Source organism: Perissodus microlepis, chromosome 5, assembly GCF_051167445.1.
Source record: "Perissodus microlepis isolate ML-2025 ecotype Zambia chromosome 5, ASM5116744v1, whole genome shotgun sequence".
In the NCBI taxonomy this organism is placed as follows: domain Eukaryota; kingdom Metazoa; phylum Chordata; class Actinopteri; order Cichliformes; family Cichlidae; genus Perissodus; species Perissodus microlepis.
Window position 1 is genome coordinate 22,983,644 of NC_140465.1, and position 15,682 is coordinate 22,999,325.

The 15,682-nt window shown below is 39.9% G+C and overlaps 2 protein-coding genes across 4 annotated transcripts; one reads left to right on the plus strand and one right to left on the minus strand.

Moving 5' to 3' along the window:
• Window positions 1-306: 306 nt before the first annotated feature.
• Window positions 307-4,320, plus strand: rdh20 (retinol dehydrogenase 20). Its single transcript, XM_084928883.1, has 5 exons — window positions 307-986; window positions 1,822-1,920; window positions 2,165-2,310; window positions 3,544-3,675; window positions 3,806-4,320. Exons 1-5 carry the CDS (start codon window positions 534-536, stop codon window positions 3,924-3,926), a joined length of 951 nt encoding a protein of 316 aa, XP_084785009.1. The 5' UTR covers window positions 307-533; the 3' UTR covers window positions 3,927-4,320.
• Window positions 4,321-6,664: 2,344 nt separating this feature from the next.
• stau1 (staufen double-stranded RNA binding protein 1) lies at window positions 6,665-15,602 on the minus strand. 3 transcript variants are annotated; one of them, XM_084928881.1, is made up of 15 exons: window positions 15,442-15,602; window positions 12,557-12,836; window positions 12,176-12,297; window positions 11,936-12,092; window positions 11,673-11,829; window positions 11,398-11,569; window positions 11,193-11,288; window positions 10,831-11,043; window positions 10,601-10,744; window positions 10,351-10,497; window positions 10,181-10,256; window positions 9,783-10,102; window positions 9,548-9,670; window positions 8,949-9,028; window positions 6,665-7,472 (listed from the first exon to the last, which is right to left on the minus strand). In XM_084928881.1, the coding sequence occupies exons 2-15, from the start codon at window positions 12,738-12,740 to the stop codon at window positions 7,385-7,387; spliced, it is 2,079 nt and encodes a 692-aa protein (XP_084785007.1). In that variant the 5' UTR covers window positions 12,741-12,836; window positions 15,442-15,602; the 3' UTR covers window positions 6,665-7,384. The 3 variants fall into 3 exon arrangements, with proteins under 3 accessions (XP_084785007.1, XP_084785008.1, XP_084785005.1); XM_084928882.1 differs by having other exon boundaries at window positions 11,673-11,826; window positions 12,557-12,840; XM_084928879.1 differs by having other exon boundaries at window positions 12,557-12,840.
• Window positions 15,603-15,682: the final 80 nt, after the last annotated feature.

Genomic DNA, 15,682 nt, shown 5'->3' on the forward strand with positions numbered 1-15,682 from the left:
ACAAATAGATATTAGGATACAATTTAATTACTGATCACTTTGCCTGAAAGCTATATTAATGGAGCTCTGTATTAATGTGAACTAATGATGAAAAATCACCTGTCCCTATTATCCATTTAATAATTTGTCTCCATCATTTAAAGCAGTGCCTCACCACCTCTCACTTTCAGCCAATGTTACTGTATGCATACATAAAAAAAAGATATTTTACATACAGTATTCAAAGTATTTACTGATGTGCATCTGTTAGTATTTGTCAGCTGTGAACTTTAAAAGGTTAAACCTGAACTCGCTGCAAAGCTGTTGGTCCACATTTTTCATCTATAATAATTCATACATTTACAGCTTAGGAGCTCAAGTTATTTCCTCTAATCCGGGAGGAGAGTATTTAAAACAGCCACAGTTGAAGACTGAGGGTCACAGGAGGAGGAAAGCACCAGCTTGGTTGTAGGATAGGTAGGAAAATACACCTTTTCAGGTAACAGGGGTAAAGTCTGAGCTTCTGTAGGGTAAAAAAAACCAAACAAACCAAAATGATCTTTCTAATGGACCTCCAGATGATGCTGCTGGATGTCATTTACTTCATCCTGAGAAATTCTTTGCGGGTTATCTTGCGTCCACGCACCAAGCCCATTGATGGCGAGCTGGTGCTCATAACCGGATCAGGCGGTGGCCTGGGCCGTCTCTTTGCTCTGGAATTTACCAAGCATGGGGCAGAAGTGGTGCTGTGGGACATTAATAGCAATTCCAATGAGCAGACAGCCAAGCTGGTGCGTGAGATGGGGGGAAAGGCGTACACCTACGCAGTGGACGTAACCAGCCGGGAAGACGTGTACCGCAACGCAGAGCTTATGAGAAAGGACCTCGGCCGGGACGTTACAATACTAGTGAACAATGCTGGAGTGGTGGCTGGGAAGCGTATCCTAGACTGTCCTGATGAGCTGATTGAGAGGACTATGAAAGTCAACTGTCATGCTCTGTTCTGGGTAAGAACTCAATGTTTAAAATCAAATGTATAGAAGACATTTCCCCAGTCACATCTGAAGCAATGAAGCTTCTTATTTGAGTGGTTTAACAGTCCAGATTTACTTCATCTTTCCAACTTTCTTGTTAGCTGGATATACTTGTAGATGCCAGTGTATCACAAAATTTTAGATGCTAAGCTTTGGGGCTTACCATAGCTTCTTTTCTTTTCTTTTTTCTAACTTGATTATCCAGAGCAATACTGTGTTTTTTATGAGTATGGTCAAAAGAAAACGTGTTCCTGTCTAAGTATGCAACTATCATTGCAAACTACTGATCAGAAATCAGTCAAGGTCACTAACCATGCACATCCAGAAGATAAATGCTGAAAGTTAATCAGCTGTGAAAATGCCAAAAGCTGGAACAAAAGGCAGAACGGTTTAGCAGCACATCACAGACAATACGCATTACACAATCAAATCATAGCACATCTTTGGCCAGTAACTTTTACCGACTAAGAATCAGAGAGCTGGAATTCTTTCTTTTGGATTTCATACTGGATAATCTTTTTACAGTCGGCTGTACACAGAGCATGTTATTGTGCAAACACTGAGGGACACTTGAAATGTAAAATTGCTTTGCGTCAAGAGTATTATCCCATTCACCCTATGGACTAGCAACTTTGACGTCAATCCTCTTAATAACGAGGTGCTTGTGCAACGTAAGCTACACACAATAACCTACACATCGAACAGTATTTAAGTCACATTTAACAACACTGCACAGTTTGTTGCCTCATTCCATTTTGCTGCTATGACAATGCATGTTTGTCTGGTTGTTCCTATGTGTGGGCCTCAGACAGTGAAGGCTTTCCTCCCCCAAATGAAGGCCCAGAATCACGGACACATCGTGACCATTGCCAGCGTCCTCGGTCTCTTCAGCACAGCTTGTGTGGAGGTGAGCCAATGCAGGAGAAATACCGCTACAATAAGTCTATATGAGAATATAACTAATAAGAATATGGCAGCTTTATTATTGTGTTTTACACTGTTCTCTCACAAAGTCCCAAAATCAAGTAACACATTAAAATGCATATAACGGCACTGGCAGTCAAAGCAGGGCTGGCAAATCACAAATAATGAATATTCATCTTTAAAAGCAGCGCGAATAAGCTCTGATGGATAGATTTTCTTTGTGGTAGGATTACTGTGCCAGCAAGTTTGCTGCAGTGGGCTTCCATGAGTCTCTGGCCCACGAGCTGCTGTCTGAGGAGGTAGAAGGAGTGAAGACTACCCTTGTGTGTCCCTACATTGTGGACACGGGCATGTTTGAAGGCTGCAAGATAAGGTATGCCAACATAATAATCATATACAGTTAAGGTCCAAAAACTATGGTGAGTGAAACAATTTTCATAAATTTGGCTCTCTTTCATGAAACAACGACGATGTGACAAGAGTGCAGACTCAACCTTAAATCAAGGCATTTAACTAAAAACATTGCATTAACTGTTGAGGAATTACTGCCATTTTTATCCAGAGTCCCCTATTTTCCTGTTAATTGGAAATATCACTGAAGACAACAAGGCTATTTTTCTGTAATTATTTATTTCTTTTCCTTTTTTCCCATTAATTAGATGGTAAAAGGTCTAGCGTTGACTCTCGAGGTAGTATTTTGACTCTAGAAGCTATATATGTGAACAAGTAAATGAGAAATAGAAACAAAACAAAAATCCATCACAGGCCAACTCAACAGTTTGGTACACTCAGGAACATTAAAATAAGATAAAACACCCACAGGTTTATTTTTTAGGTTTATCTCTATCCATCTCTGTAGAAGACTACAACAAAGAGAAAATATAGAGTTCCCTAGAAAGTATGAACAATTCATCACCCTCAACAAGAGCTAAATTTTGATCTAATTATTAGTTACTGTTAATCTCAAAGCATGTCTGTGTACTGTCTTCATCCACTCACCCCCAACCGGCCGCGGCACTCGCTGATCCTGGTTCTGCTGGAGGTTTCTTCCTGTTAAAAGGGAGTTTTTCCTTCCCATTGTTGCCAAAGCGCTTGCTCATAGGAGACCATATGATTGTTGGGGTTCTCCCTGTTTTCTTTGTATTACTGTAAGGTCTTTACCTTAGAATATAAAGGTAAAGGGTGTTGTGATTTGGTGCTATATAAATAAAACGGAACTCATTTGAACTGAAAATTGAATTGAACTGAGAATTTAATTGGTTATTAAAAATTAAAGGTCTGTATTTCAGTTGTAGCTTGCCATGTGAAAAATTATGAAAACTGTGTCACTGACAGTACTAACATGTTTACTCCTAACTCTAAATTTCTTTTGAGTGTCATAGTTTAGACACAAACAAGGAGAGTTTAGTCTGTAGACCTGAATATACCTCACTCACATACACATACAGACTGATCATTCTTTGAGGGTCTATCATAGAAGGCTAAATCCAATTTTGCTCTTAACAGGACAAAAAAATGTCCTCAAATACTCAATGACACAACCTATGTATGAGTCTATTGTTAATGTTTCATGTTGCTTGATATTTTAAATGTTCCTTGATGTTAGGGAGGAAGTGGAACTGCTCCTGCCCCCTCTGGAGCCCCAGTATTGTGTTGAGCAGGCTATGAACGCCATCCTGGTAAACCAGCCGTTAGTGTGTATCCCTCGCCTCACCTACCTGCCTGTTCTTTTCAGGGCGTAAGTCTCACAACCTTCACATTTTCCAGATACTAAATAAAGATGAATGCTATTCGAAAATGTCCTTTTCTATCCATTTTCAACAGCTGATTACAGTATTTAAGCTTCTACTGTCTTTGTTCTTTTTCAGGTTGTTGCCATGGGAATCTAACGTGACCGCTTATCGCTTCATGGGTTCTGACAAGTGCATGTACCCCTTTATTGAAACCACAAAAAAACAAGTGACAAATGGCTCTGTTGCAGTCGCCTAGTCATACATTTTTACACAAAGAAACAACTTTAGGAGTACAAATGTTAACAATACCTTCAAAGGTATTTCAAAGGGTCCACAATACATCAGACAGGACAAAAAAAAGAAAGAAAAAAAATGTGGGTTTTGTGAACAACAGGCCAAATTGTCCATCTGCAGCCATGAGTCAGTCAAATGGAAATAATAAAACAGACTTTACATTTTCAGGCTGATCATTTGGAAGTCTGTACTGGATGACAACTCAGCCAAGTAGTCATCAGCCTCCAAGAAGATTTCAATAATGCTCATATGAAATGTAAAGTGCCCTTGAAATGTTTTCACCATAAATCTGTGAAATGCCCAAACAGTGATTAAATCCTACACTGATCCAAATGGGAAAGCTTCTTTAATAGCTGTTATGCAATCCTCTATACTCTGTTATATTCACATATAATAAAATGACCTAAAACAACACCTACAAATGCTGTTAGAACACAGCAAGCGACGCGTCTGGTGCATTGTTTTCCTGTAAAGATCATAAACTGTAAGCAAGCAAAAGTAACACTGCAAAAGGGGAATTTTATTAATCTTTCTCTATGTAGACCAAGAATAATAACCTTAATAATAATGCGTCTAGTATTTATGACGTATGACTTACATATAAAAATATGTAAGAACTGTCCCTTCTAGAAAAAAGATGCTTAACTCCACTGACTGAATGCTAATATGGACTTTTGAGTGGAAAATTCTGGACAAACTGCACTTGCAGATCATGCATGTATGAGTGCACGTGTAGTTTACGTAGCAGAAGAAGGCTAAAAAGTATTGCTAATCTCACAAGACAGAAGTGACACTTCTGTCTTGTGAGATTAGCAATACTAATCACAGTCACTGGACAAACATTCTCTAATTTTATGCAAGTGAACGAGTATGACTAACGATGAAACATTTCCTGCAGCACAATGTGGTGTTGTAAATGTCTCCGGTCATAATTCCCAGAATGAGCTCTTGTTTGTGCACTCAAGGAAGAACAACTGAAAAGTCTTGGATGAGAAGATTCAGATCATGCACATTTGTTTTTATGAAGCAAATATTTGGTTATAACGCAACAAACGATTAATAGGACTGTTAAAGTAAATACTGTAAAACTAACCCTGAATTTAATTAGCAGAATCAATATTTATTCAGATATAGATTTACTGTAATGATACCTTCAACCACTGAATGGGACATTAAAGGTGCAATAAAAGCAATTTTAAGTATTTTCTATAAAAATGTTAGCAAGCTACCTTGAATATGGTTATGAAAGAGGGGGCGAAACTTTAATTACAGAATAGGTTTTCAAAACCACTACCTGAGTGACATGCTGTTAGTACTGTGTTGGTACCCTGTTTATGTCTTAAGAACCACCCTCACTTTTTATGGCACAAATTAAATTCAACAAGGTGCTGGAAACATTCCTCATAGATTTTGGTCCATATTGGCATGTTTGCATCACACAGTTGGTGCAGATTTGTCAGCTGCACGTCCATGATGCCAATCTCCAGATCCACCAAATCCCAAAGGTTAAACAATGCTCAAGGGCCCAAAGTGTGCCAAGAAGAATTCCCCACAGCTTTACAACAGCAACATACTGAACTGTTAACACATGACAGGGTTGATCTACGCGTTCATGTCGTTTACTTCAAATTCTCACCCCACCATGTGAATACTGCAGCAGAAATTGAGGCTCATCAGACCTGGCAATGTTTTTCCAATTTTCTATTGTCCAATATTTGTGAGCCCATGTTTATTGTAACCTCAGTTTCCCGCTCATAGTGTCTTAGTCTTCTGTTGTCGTTGCCAATCTGCTTCAGTGCTCCATGTGCTGTGTATTCAGAGGTGTCTTTGACGCATGCAGAGCGATCCAGCGTTTTCAATGGAGCAAATGTTTCATCAGTCATCCAAGTGACTTCTTCAGTCTCAGCAGCGTACAGGTTGCCGAGAACTTATTTGCACAAGCTTAGTTTCTTGATTTGCATATTAACAATCATGAAACTAAGCCCATGGCTCATTGTTATGCAATGGTGCTAGTTTTGGTCATTATGCAAATGCACTGTTTATAAGGTTTGGGAAACCTGCAGTCAGCTGGGACTCAAGATGTCATTTGGATGAGTGATTAAACGCTCCTCTGACTGAAAACGCTCTGTTGTCATGAACAGAATCAACTTTCAGGCAATATGTTCAGACGTGATCATCTGCATGTGGTTATTTGAGTTACTTCCGCTGGCCTATCAGCTCCGAGAAGTCTGGCCATTTTCACCTGACCTCTGGTATCAAAAAGGCTTTTTCACCCAGAAAACTGCCCCATTCTGGATATTTTCTCCTTTTCAGTAAACAACTTGCTATGAAATAGTTATTTGCTGCAGATGCTGTTGACAGTATCATAAACAGTTGAATATTGAGTCAATTTTATGTTCTACCTAAATAAACTGTCCAATCAGGGCATATTAGACAATATATACCCCCTTGATACTAGTTTATGAAATGTTCACTCCGTGCGTGCTTGCTGCAGGGGCTTTATTTACATTTTTTTAAACATCAAAAAAAATGAATCACCAAAATATGCAATCTGCCCAGAGATTCACAAGATTTAGCATATGTGAAGGAGATTAAAGAGTTAGTATATCTGTAACAACTCTTAAATTGGCCAACATCAGTGCAAAATCATAATCGAGCACACCTCTATACATTACAAAGAAAGAGACAAAATGGCAAATCTTAGTTTTGTGCATGTAAGCACATTTAATTACCATGGGGAGCAGAAAGAGTAGGGAGAGTTTGACATAAGGGAGGAAAAGGGATTTTCAAGGAAACTGGTGCAACAGGGAAACATCCCTGCCACACACAGATTCGACAAGATCACATTACAACACGCTACATTTAGTCACAGATTCTTCCCAGCCCTACATGGTAATGTTGATAACACTTCACTTGTGGTTGTTGATATAAAGCACTCTAGGAAAATCAGAGGTTCGCCAGCTGCACCCTAGACAAAGATCTAAACCATATTGAGAATATTCTTTAATGAACTACCTCTGCAGGGGACAAAACGTAAAACACTTAAAAACAAGAGTTAGCAGTTAGTTCTCACAAAGAGTAAACAAGTTCTATGCAAAATAAAGAGTTCACAGTAAATCACTTCTTCCTTTTTCTCCTCCCCTTATCAAGCACCCCTCCTCCCAATTGATTGGCTAGGATGCAGCTACTTTTTTTTTTCTACAAAGCAACAGAAAAATAATGTGTACAATTAAACAACATCAAGGAGGATAGTCTATTTTTCCTATTAATCTTGTTTAACTGTGAACATTTTGTAACGGTGAATATGAACAGTGATGGTTTAGAGTCTACAGAGTCCAAAGTTTCCTGTAGCCTTCTAAATCTGACTAAGAACACAGTGTCTGAGTTTTCTCTAGTGCTTTTACAACCAAACCTCATAATCTAAACAGTGCCATCCAGGGTCTGTGCCAATGTGCTTGAGTTAGCCTGTTTGATGTGCAAGTCCCCTTCAATTTCTTGTTTGCCACACCTGCGGAAAATAAAAAATTATTAACTTAGCTGAGCTCTCACATAACACTCTTTTTTTGTCTCCATACACAAGTGTTTAATGAAGTGGAATATACTTCATTTTTAAAAATAACATGGAAGAATTTACACGTGACAATTCTGTTGTGTTTACAGAGCCCCGCATCATTTAACATCTAGCAAGATGTGGCGTTTACTTTTTTCTACACCCCTTATAAGCTCAGTAACACAATAAAAGACAGAAACCTCTTTGTGACTTGCATTTGCTGCACAACTAGCAGTTGCGGCGACCACTTTCGATCAGAAGGTATCGGCACAGGTTGCCTGATGGGAGGCAACCTGTCTCCAAAAATTTGTGGTGTGATTTTGACTGTGGTCACTCTCAGAGAGATTTATTATTTGTTATTTGTCACCAAAGCCTAATTTAAAAACATAGAAAGGTTGCTAACATGTTGCAATCAGAGTCAGTCTGCACCGACTGGACTTAACTACTTGCCAGTTGGTGTATTCTGGTTATACTCCGATCTAAAAGCAAAGTTGCTGAGCGTGTATGTAATTTTGCATTTAAATCCCCATCCAAGTAATTTCTGCATTTCTATTTCAAATTTATAAGGTTCGGGCTGAATACAGACAGTTAATGTCAATTTCTATGCATGTATAAAGGGATAGAGTTGCAAACATTTTCCATTTTCACCAATTTATCACAGTTAATATTGTATTATCACAGACAGATTGCACGTAATTGCCAGCTTGACCCTGTTCAACTGAAAACTGATCGCAGACTGACTCCATACTCACACACCAAAATTGCTTTGAAGATAGCAGCTGACTAACAAGTGGCTCAAACCTGGTCCTGGGCTTCAAACCAACCATTTCCAAGGTAACAAGGTCACAAGTTCATCACACATAATCTTTGGTTGCATCTCAGTCTCCAACCACTGTTTAGTGTCACTATTAGCATAAAAAAAAGCATCAGACGTCCAGATTTTCTTCTTCTTTTTTTTTGAACCATCCCACACACACACTCTTCCTCCTTGAACAATCTAAATACACGAACCCCAAGGATGTATTCTCGTGCCATCTCAAACTTCAACCTCACATCATCTACAATGCAACTCAACTTAATCAGAGAATCAGGTGTGTTATATTGTTAGTCCAATATGTAGATATGGGTAAAGTTCCCTTCTCTATAACACTACACCGCCGAAACCTCTTTTCACTCTCATTTTTACTTTTCAGATCTAACAGACATTTATGCAAACTGACATCACTGTATGTGATTCATCAGATTTTGGACAGCTGCATTTGTCTGAAGGTTTTATTTAACTCTTTCCTGACTGGAAAGAGTTAAAGAGCTTCAAAGCTCCAAATCTTTGTCTTTATTGCAAGCAAACAAGAGAAAATGAGGTTTTTAAAGACGTAACGGCAACGAAAATGTAAATGTTTTACAAGTTGAAAGGCAGTGTTTCTCATAGCTTACCCAGAAACTGGTCCGTTTCCTGTCCTTTCGTTTGACTGCTGGTCCAACTCTGAGAGCAACTTCAAAATGTTCAGTGCAGCCTAAAAAAATAAGCAACAGTATGCGTTATCTGAGCTGTAACCTGAAAAGTATGAGTCTTGGAAGTCTTACTGTCTTGGAAGAAGCAACAAAAAGGAATGGGAAGCAGCTGGCTTATACAGCCCCTATTTTGGAAACGGCTGGCCTAAAGCCTTTGTAATGTGTCATCATGACATTAACAGCAATCGTGTGCCTTTTGGTCACACTTGCACAACTCCACACAAGATTTATTCCAAATCCTCTTCATGGAAAGTTGCTGGGATAAAGTTAGGAATTATTAAACGTGTTTTTCTGTTAGTAGCAAGGGCTCGGGACTTGCACACTGAGAAAGAAACCCGTATTACCTTTGAAAGCTTCCTCTTCCACTCTCACGAAATAAATATTTAACAAATGATTATTATACATCAACAGCTGACTATACCCCCCATCACTGAAAATATATTTCCCTCATCACTATTGTGGCTCACTCACAAAGGGTGTCAATGAGTGTTAAATCTGTAGTTTCTGAAATAAATACTCACCATATCATGACAGGATTCTACATCTTTCCCAATCCCATGACTGATGAGCGGTGGCTGGGAGGAGCAGTTAATCAGTGACACAAACTCATTCTTATTGTTTTTGGGAAAATCCTTGTATTCCACCTGCAACCAGATGATACATTTTAAATTATTTATACTAATTTGTACCATAAAAAACAATTTATACAATTCAAACTGAATAATTAAGCTCATGAAAGTCAAACCCATTGTTTACCTGTAGGCCCTGCACAGATGCCAGATAGCCGAGCTGTTCCGAGGGCCTGGTTAGGGGGCCGTGGGGCAGTTGATTCATGTTATTTTTAGTCTTCAGGATAGTCTCTGCAGTCAGTGATGTCCCAGCGTAAAGCAGCTCGTTGGCAATCATGGCAGTGATCGTGGTCTTGCCTGGGTTGGGTATACTTCGACTGTAGTCCTTGGCCTGGGATCCTTGGCAGGCCCCAACTGCTTGTGCCACCTCAGGCATCATGGGCAGGATCCCTGCAGGCAGCTGCTGGTGGCTCAGGTAAGGCAGGCGGAAGTCCTCCTCCTTGGAACCTTTTGAACAAAAGGCTCCAAGGTTAATGATTTTCTTCATGATTGTTAATAGTTTTTTATTTTCCCATCAAGTCTTACCCAGTGTCCCCTCCTCTACAGAACCAGGTTCGTAGAAGGTCACTTTGCGCCCATCACCTGGCTTTTTCACTGGGGTCTAAATATAACAACAATTTTACTACATAAATATAACATAAACATTGGCCACCTAACTTATTTATGAGACTTTCCTGAGAAGGTCTAAGCAGTACCTTTTCATCAGTTTTGAGTGCCGGTTTTGGGGGTTGAGGCTGAGGCACTTTATACCCCAAGAGCTCCAGCATTTTCTCTGCTGCGTTCCTCTTGGCCACCTTCTTGCTGGGTCCCATTCCCTCTGCAGACTGCCCACACACAGTAACCTGGAAACAGATGGAAGAGATGAACGAAAATGAGAAATTAACAAGCAGAGACAGATGTTACATAAGTGCTGCTGCCAGCATGCCTCGGCTGCAGCTGACTCACCTGCATGACAAACTCCCTGCGCCGTGGCAGCCCTCTCTCTGTCACCATGCTATACTCCGGCTCCTTCTCCTTCTTGGCCTGCTGGATCTGAGCCAAGCGGCTGATGGGATTCATTCCCTGTCCATATTCTGGACTGGTCTGCAGCTGTTGGCACGACAGGTTAATGATTGCTTAAGGAAGCCGTTAGGTGTGTAATCACTATCCCAACTCTAGTATAAAACTTGCACTACCTTGATGATAGATTTGGTTTTCTTTTTGATGCGGGGCTGCGTCTTTTCTACACTGGGTATATGGGGTAGTCTCTTCAACTCTCCCAGCACCGCTGCTGCTGCTAGCTTCTTTGCAATCTTTTTACTTTTTCCCTCGCCCTCTCCTATGAACTCGCCAACTGTAACACGCACTACAAAAGTCTTCATGTGTGGAGGGCCCTCTTCTTTTAAAACCTGGAAAGCAACAGTGGAAACACCTGATGTAGGGGAGCATTTATTCTATTAAACTCAATAGATTATGGGCAGAAGGAACATGCAGTGGTGTACAAATTGGTGAATGACATAAAATCTCCCCCTGAATGATAAATAAAATCCATTTAAACCTCAAAGCTGACAGGTAAGTTGCGTTTAAGTGCAATTTCAAAGACTTGACTGATTTCTGATTTGTTCAGGTTCTCCTCCTCGGGCTCTCCATTCACCTGTCAAAAAAAGAGGACATGTTTAAAAAAAACAAACAAACAACAACAACAACAAAAAACCCAGAAGCAATAAATATCACAGATGCCGAGTGTGGACTTCTTTCCTCACCACTGGCAACTGTTGCAGTATTGGCTCCTTCTGCAGTACTTTCAAGGCCTTGGCAGCAGCATCGTGTTTGGCTAACTGCCGCGTTCGTCCTTTCCCAAAAAACTGCTGGCCTCCAATAGAAAGCTCCACATGATATAACATTGGTCCCACAGGAGGAAATGGGTAGTAGTACCTGGATGACAATTGAAGTTAAATACAACCCATTTCCCCCCATTTCCTCAAAAAAAGAGAGACAATAAGATTTCTGCTCAGATTTCCAAATGATGCAAACTCACTGTTGCATAGAGCGCTGGTAAGGCCCTGGAGCCCGCACATTGTAGTTGAAGTTTGGTGGTCTCATCCCCGTATATGCGTCGATGGGTTTATAGAGAGGCTTTTTACCAAGTTTGATGCATAGTGCACTCAGCTCTGTAATATGCGTCATGCCATCTGCTTTGAGATAAACAAAAAAACAAAAATGAATTCACTGCTTCTATTCTACAAGGTGTTAGCAACAATTAGAAAAGAGAATACAATAAAACCAGTGGGAAGAGCATACCTTGGTGCTTTCCTGTGCTGCGGGGTGTCCTCACAGTGGGTTTAGGGAGTGTAGTCTCAGCGAGGGCTGATGCAGCAGCGGAATGCTGAGCTTTCTTGATACTGGTCCCCTCTGCCTCCCAATGCTGATCTCCCAGCGTGAGCCTCACTGAGAAAATCTAAAATTGATTCTCCATCATTAGCATAAAGTTGCAGCAGAACAGGACAACAGTACTAATAAAATGATGTGAGCAACTCGTACCTTTGAGTGAGCTGGCCCTTGCTCACAAAGCAGCTTATATTCAGGTTGAATCTTGTTAAAACGGGCTAACTCATTCACCAAACACATAGGGGTCTTCTCTTTAGGGTTTGCCATGTTAGATACTGTTTATGGAAAAGAAAGATCCAAAATTCTCTTTATAACTATCTACAGGAACCATCATAAAGTCTCACAATCTAATACACATACTATCTGGCAAAAGCATTCAAGGTTCTAACAAATTTTTGAACGAAACATTGCAATAAAAAGGGTGTGAGATGCATAATGTGATCATAAAAACAAAACAATAAATCCCAAACTAATTATTTTAAATGCCATCACCGATAAGTAAGCTTTTTGACCAAACAAAATCAGAAAACCTACCTGTGGTGCTATTGTAGGGAGTGGCTGACCCTGCGGGGAGAGCGGAGCTCCTGATGGGCTGGCTGGCGCTCTCTGACGGTAGGGTGCCTGAGGCACAAGGGATGCTGTAACTAGGCTGTGGCTGCAGGGGGGCAGAAGCAGCGGGCATGGGGCTAGCTGGACACTGAAACTGGAGCTGAGACATCCTCGCTGCTATAGCTAAGTTAACAGTAAGATGAGGTCAAGAATATAAATTTACAGTGGGGGAGGACTGCTGATTGAGGTGATCTGAATGTAGGGTCTACCTGAAAAAAGAGGACATAAGTTTTCAAATAATAAATAACTAGAATATAAGAAAATCTTCATTTTGAAAAAATTAAGCAGCATCAAAACCTTCACAAGAGCAGAAATCCTAGAAGTCAAAGATAAAAGGTGTCAATTGCAGGACTGTTAAACAAAGACTTAAACACCTGAACAATTTACTTACAAGTGCAACAAAAACAGACAAGGGGAACCAAGAGTAGCACCGTCCAGCAGTCAATCAGCACTGCTGTACACTAAGCTTAAGTCAACCTAATATTATCAGCTACACTAAAAAAGTAAACAGCACTATGTGAATTTACTATTTATTTTTCTGCATTTTGCAGTTGCCAAAAACAAAATGTTGTTTCTAGCACATTCAATCAGTCAGGAATGCAATGAAGAAAGCCTGGCTTATGTACAAAACAATTTTTCTTTTTATTCAAGATGTAGAAGAATGTGTTTTCTATTGATTCAAACTAATGTTTCAATACAGTCCACAGATCTCAAATGTATTGGTAGTGCATTCCATAGTTTGAAGCTGCAACTTTGAAAGCACAGTCTCCATTAGTTTTCAGTCTGGCAATAGGTGTCGAGCAGAAAGACTTGAATTATCTGCACGTTATATAAGGACGAAAGAGTTCACGAGTGTAAGCAGGCATTTGATAATGCACATCTCTGAAAGTGATCGCCAAGATTAAAAAAGCAGGATCGCACAAGACTATTAATACTTTCCCCATAAAGACATCATTTGAAAACTTTCCCTGTACCATTAATGACAAGTTTTGAATCTCTGTATATATCAATAAAGATGTGATCTTGGGGCCTTAAGAATAGTTTCGGTAGCTGCCCAGGTAGAGACCACCCTCACTGACTTCTGCCACACACGCACACACACACAGTCATTTTGTTCCATAAGCAACTGCTCAGTTCAGAAGAGCTTCAATGGTTACTTCTAGCAGGCTTTCAAGGGGTAAAGACTTAATGTGTTTATCAAAACTAAGAAATTGGTCCAATATAACGCCTACATTTCTGACATTTGATTGAGCTGCCACTAGCACAAACAACAACTTCTGTTGTAATAACTAAAATGTAATCAGCAGCCATGCAGTGCTTTATGGCATCATTAAAGTCATGAAGGATAGATATTTTTGGAACATTGTGAGGCGAAGAAAAAGAAATGTACAATCGGGTATCATCTGCATAACAATATGAAACCCATTTAAGGTGGTTTAAGGGTGTAAATACATTTCATTGTAAGTAACAGACATTTGACAGCATAGCATGAAAAAAAAAATCACTCTGGTAGTTAAATACAAATTTTGTGTTCATTTGAGCACTACAGACAATTTGCCAATTTAAAGAAAAGCAGGACAGAAACAGTAATATGTGTTGGGTCCCAGCACAGGTCACCCAGTTTGTCTATATTGGGGAGATAACTTTATCAGTCAGCCTATAAGAACACTGTTGTGCCCAAAACAGATTAACAGCCTTTGCCAAAAAGCGATTGGCTGTATTTAAACTGCTAAAAATAACTTGTTGGCCTATACTGTGTAAAACATATGTCAAATGTATCCCTCATGAATGATATCAAGTTATCTTGAGCCACAAACAACATTCCTATCACATGGTAGAATCCGTTTATGGCTATTATATATCCATTTTTAACAAGTTAAAAGTTTCATTGACAAAACAAAAATGGCTTTTTAAGAGTAATCTGGCCAAGAGGACACCAGAAACTGCAAGAAATATAAAAATAGTTATTTAAAAGGTATTTTAAATGGCCAAAAAGTGATAATCTGCCAAGTGACCAAGGGAACGCCGTAGCCATATAGTGCCTATAATAATACAGCACAGTAATGTTTTATTAACAGCATTTTCGCTGCCTTGATCTCACAGTAAGGATGCTGCTGATAAAAACTCAAATCACTTTTTGTTCTCATTCAAACCACAGCTGGGAGGGTCCGTGCTGTCAAAGGGGCCCTGGGAGCCTTCACTAACTGTGATAGAGCAGAACCACCATTTACATGCAACGACTGTAACCTGCATCTCATGCTAAGCATTGTTAGATACAAAAATAATACTAATAATAACTAATTTGTTTAAGAAAAAATGTTTACCATTAGCTCGACTTGCAACACGAAAAACTGAGGCTAGGTGGTTAGCTGATACAGCCGCTTGCAAACAACCACGATTACTGTCTGGTAGGCTTTCTGGACCTGTATATCCGTCAATGATTTGACTAGCTGTGAGCAGCACAAGCTACTGGCAGCTAATTCCTAATTAAAATCAGGCCGCCGGCTGGATGTACAAGCTTTACAGGAGAAACATGCTCGCTAACTAGCTTATTCGCTACGAAAGGCAGGGGTGGACATGATAGGACAATCTTTGCAAAAAACAAGACTCGTTACTGAACAGGTGCTGAGAACAGCAAGACAACGCCCACAACTCACTGACAACAGCACTTGACATTTGTTTATTAAATTAATACATCAGAAAAAAGGGGAGGAAACATCTTGTGTTTAATTCAAAGCGAGTCTGGGAGCACCCGGTGTCACCGCTAGCTAGCTAACGCCGACAAAGTCTGAGCACAAAGTAAAGCTCACCTCGTCGCTCCTGCGGTTTTTAGTTACTCCATGTGACACGCTGATTTACGGTCGTTTGCTTTTGTTAATGGCCAGTTTGGAGAATCACAGTGCGTTATTTTGATATCGAAATGCGAGCGGTGAGGAGGTGGACATTGGGAAGACAGGGCAAACACTAAAGAGAATGGCACTATCTCGCTTCACTCTGCAGGAAGTGACATCGACTAGGAGGAAGTACTTCCAAGATCTCAAATATTATCAT

Coding starts and splice junctions, on each gene's coding strand:
- stau1 (XM_084928881.1), bottom strand. CDS start 12,740: ATGTCTCAGCTCCAGTTTCAGTGTCCAGCTAGCCCCATGCCCGCTGCT. Junction 11,289..11,397: donor TACTGCAACAGTTGCCAGTG/GTGAGGAAAGAA, acceptor TTTTTTTGACAG/GTGAATGGAGAGCCCGAGGA. Junction 10,103..10,180: donor TGTAGAGGAGGGGACACTGG/GTAAGACTTGAT, acceptor TTTGTTCAAAAG/GTTCCAAGGAGGAGGACTTC.
- rdh20 (XM_084928883.1), top strand. CDS start 534: ATGATCTTTCTAATGGACCTCCAGATGATGCTGCTGGATGTCATTTAC. Junction 1,921..2,164: donor TCAGCACAGCTTGTGTGGAG/GTGAGCCAATGC, acceptor TCTTTGTGGTAG/GATTACTGTGCCAGCAAGTT. Junction 2,311..3,543: donor TTTGAAGGCTGCAAGATAAG/GTATGCCAACAT, acceptor CCTTGATGTTAG/GGAGGAAGTGGAACTGCTCC.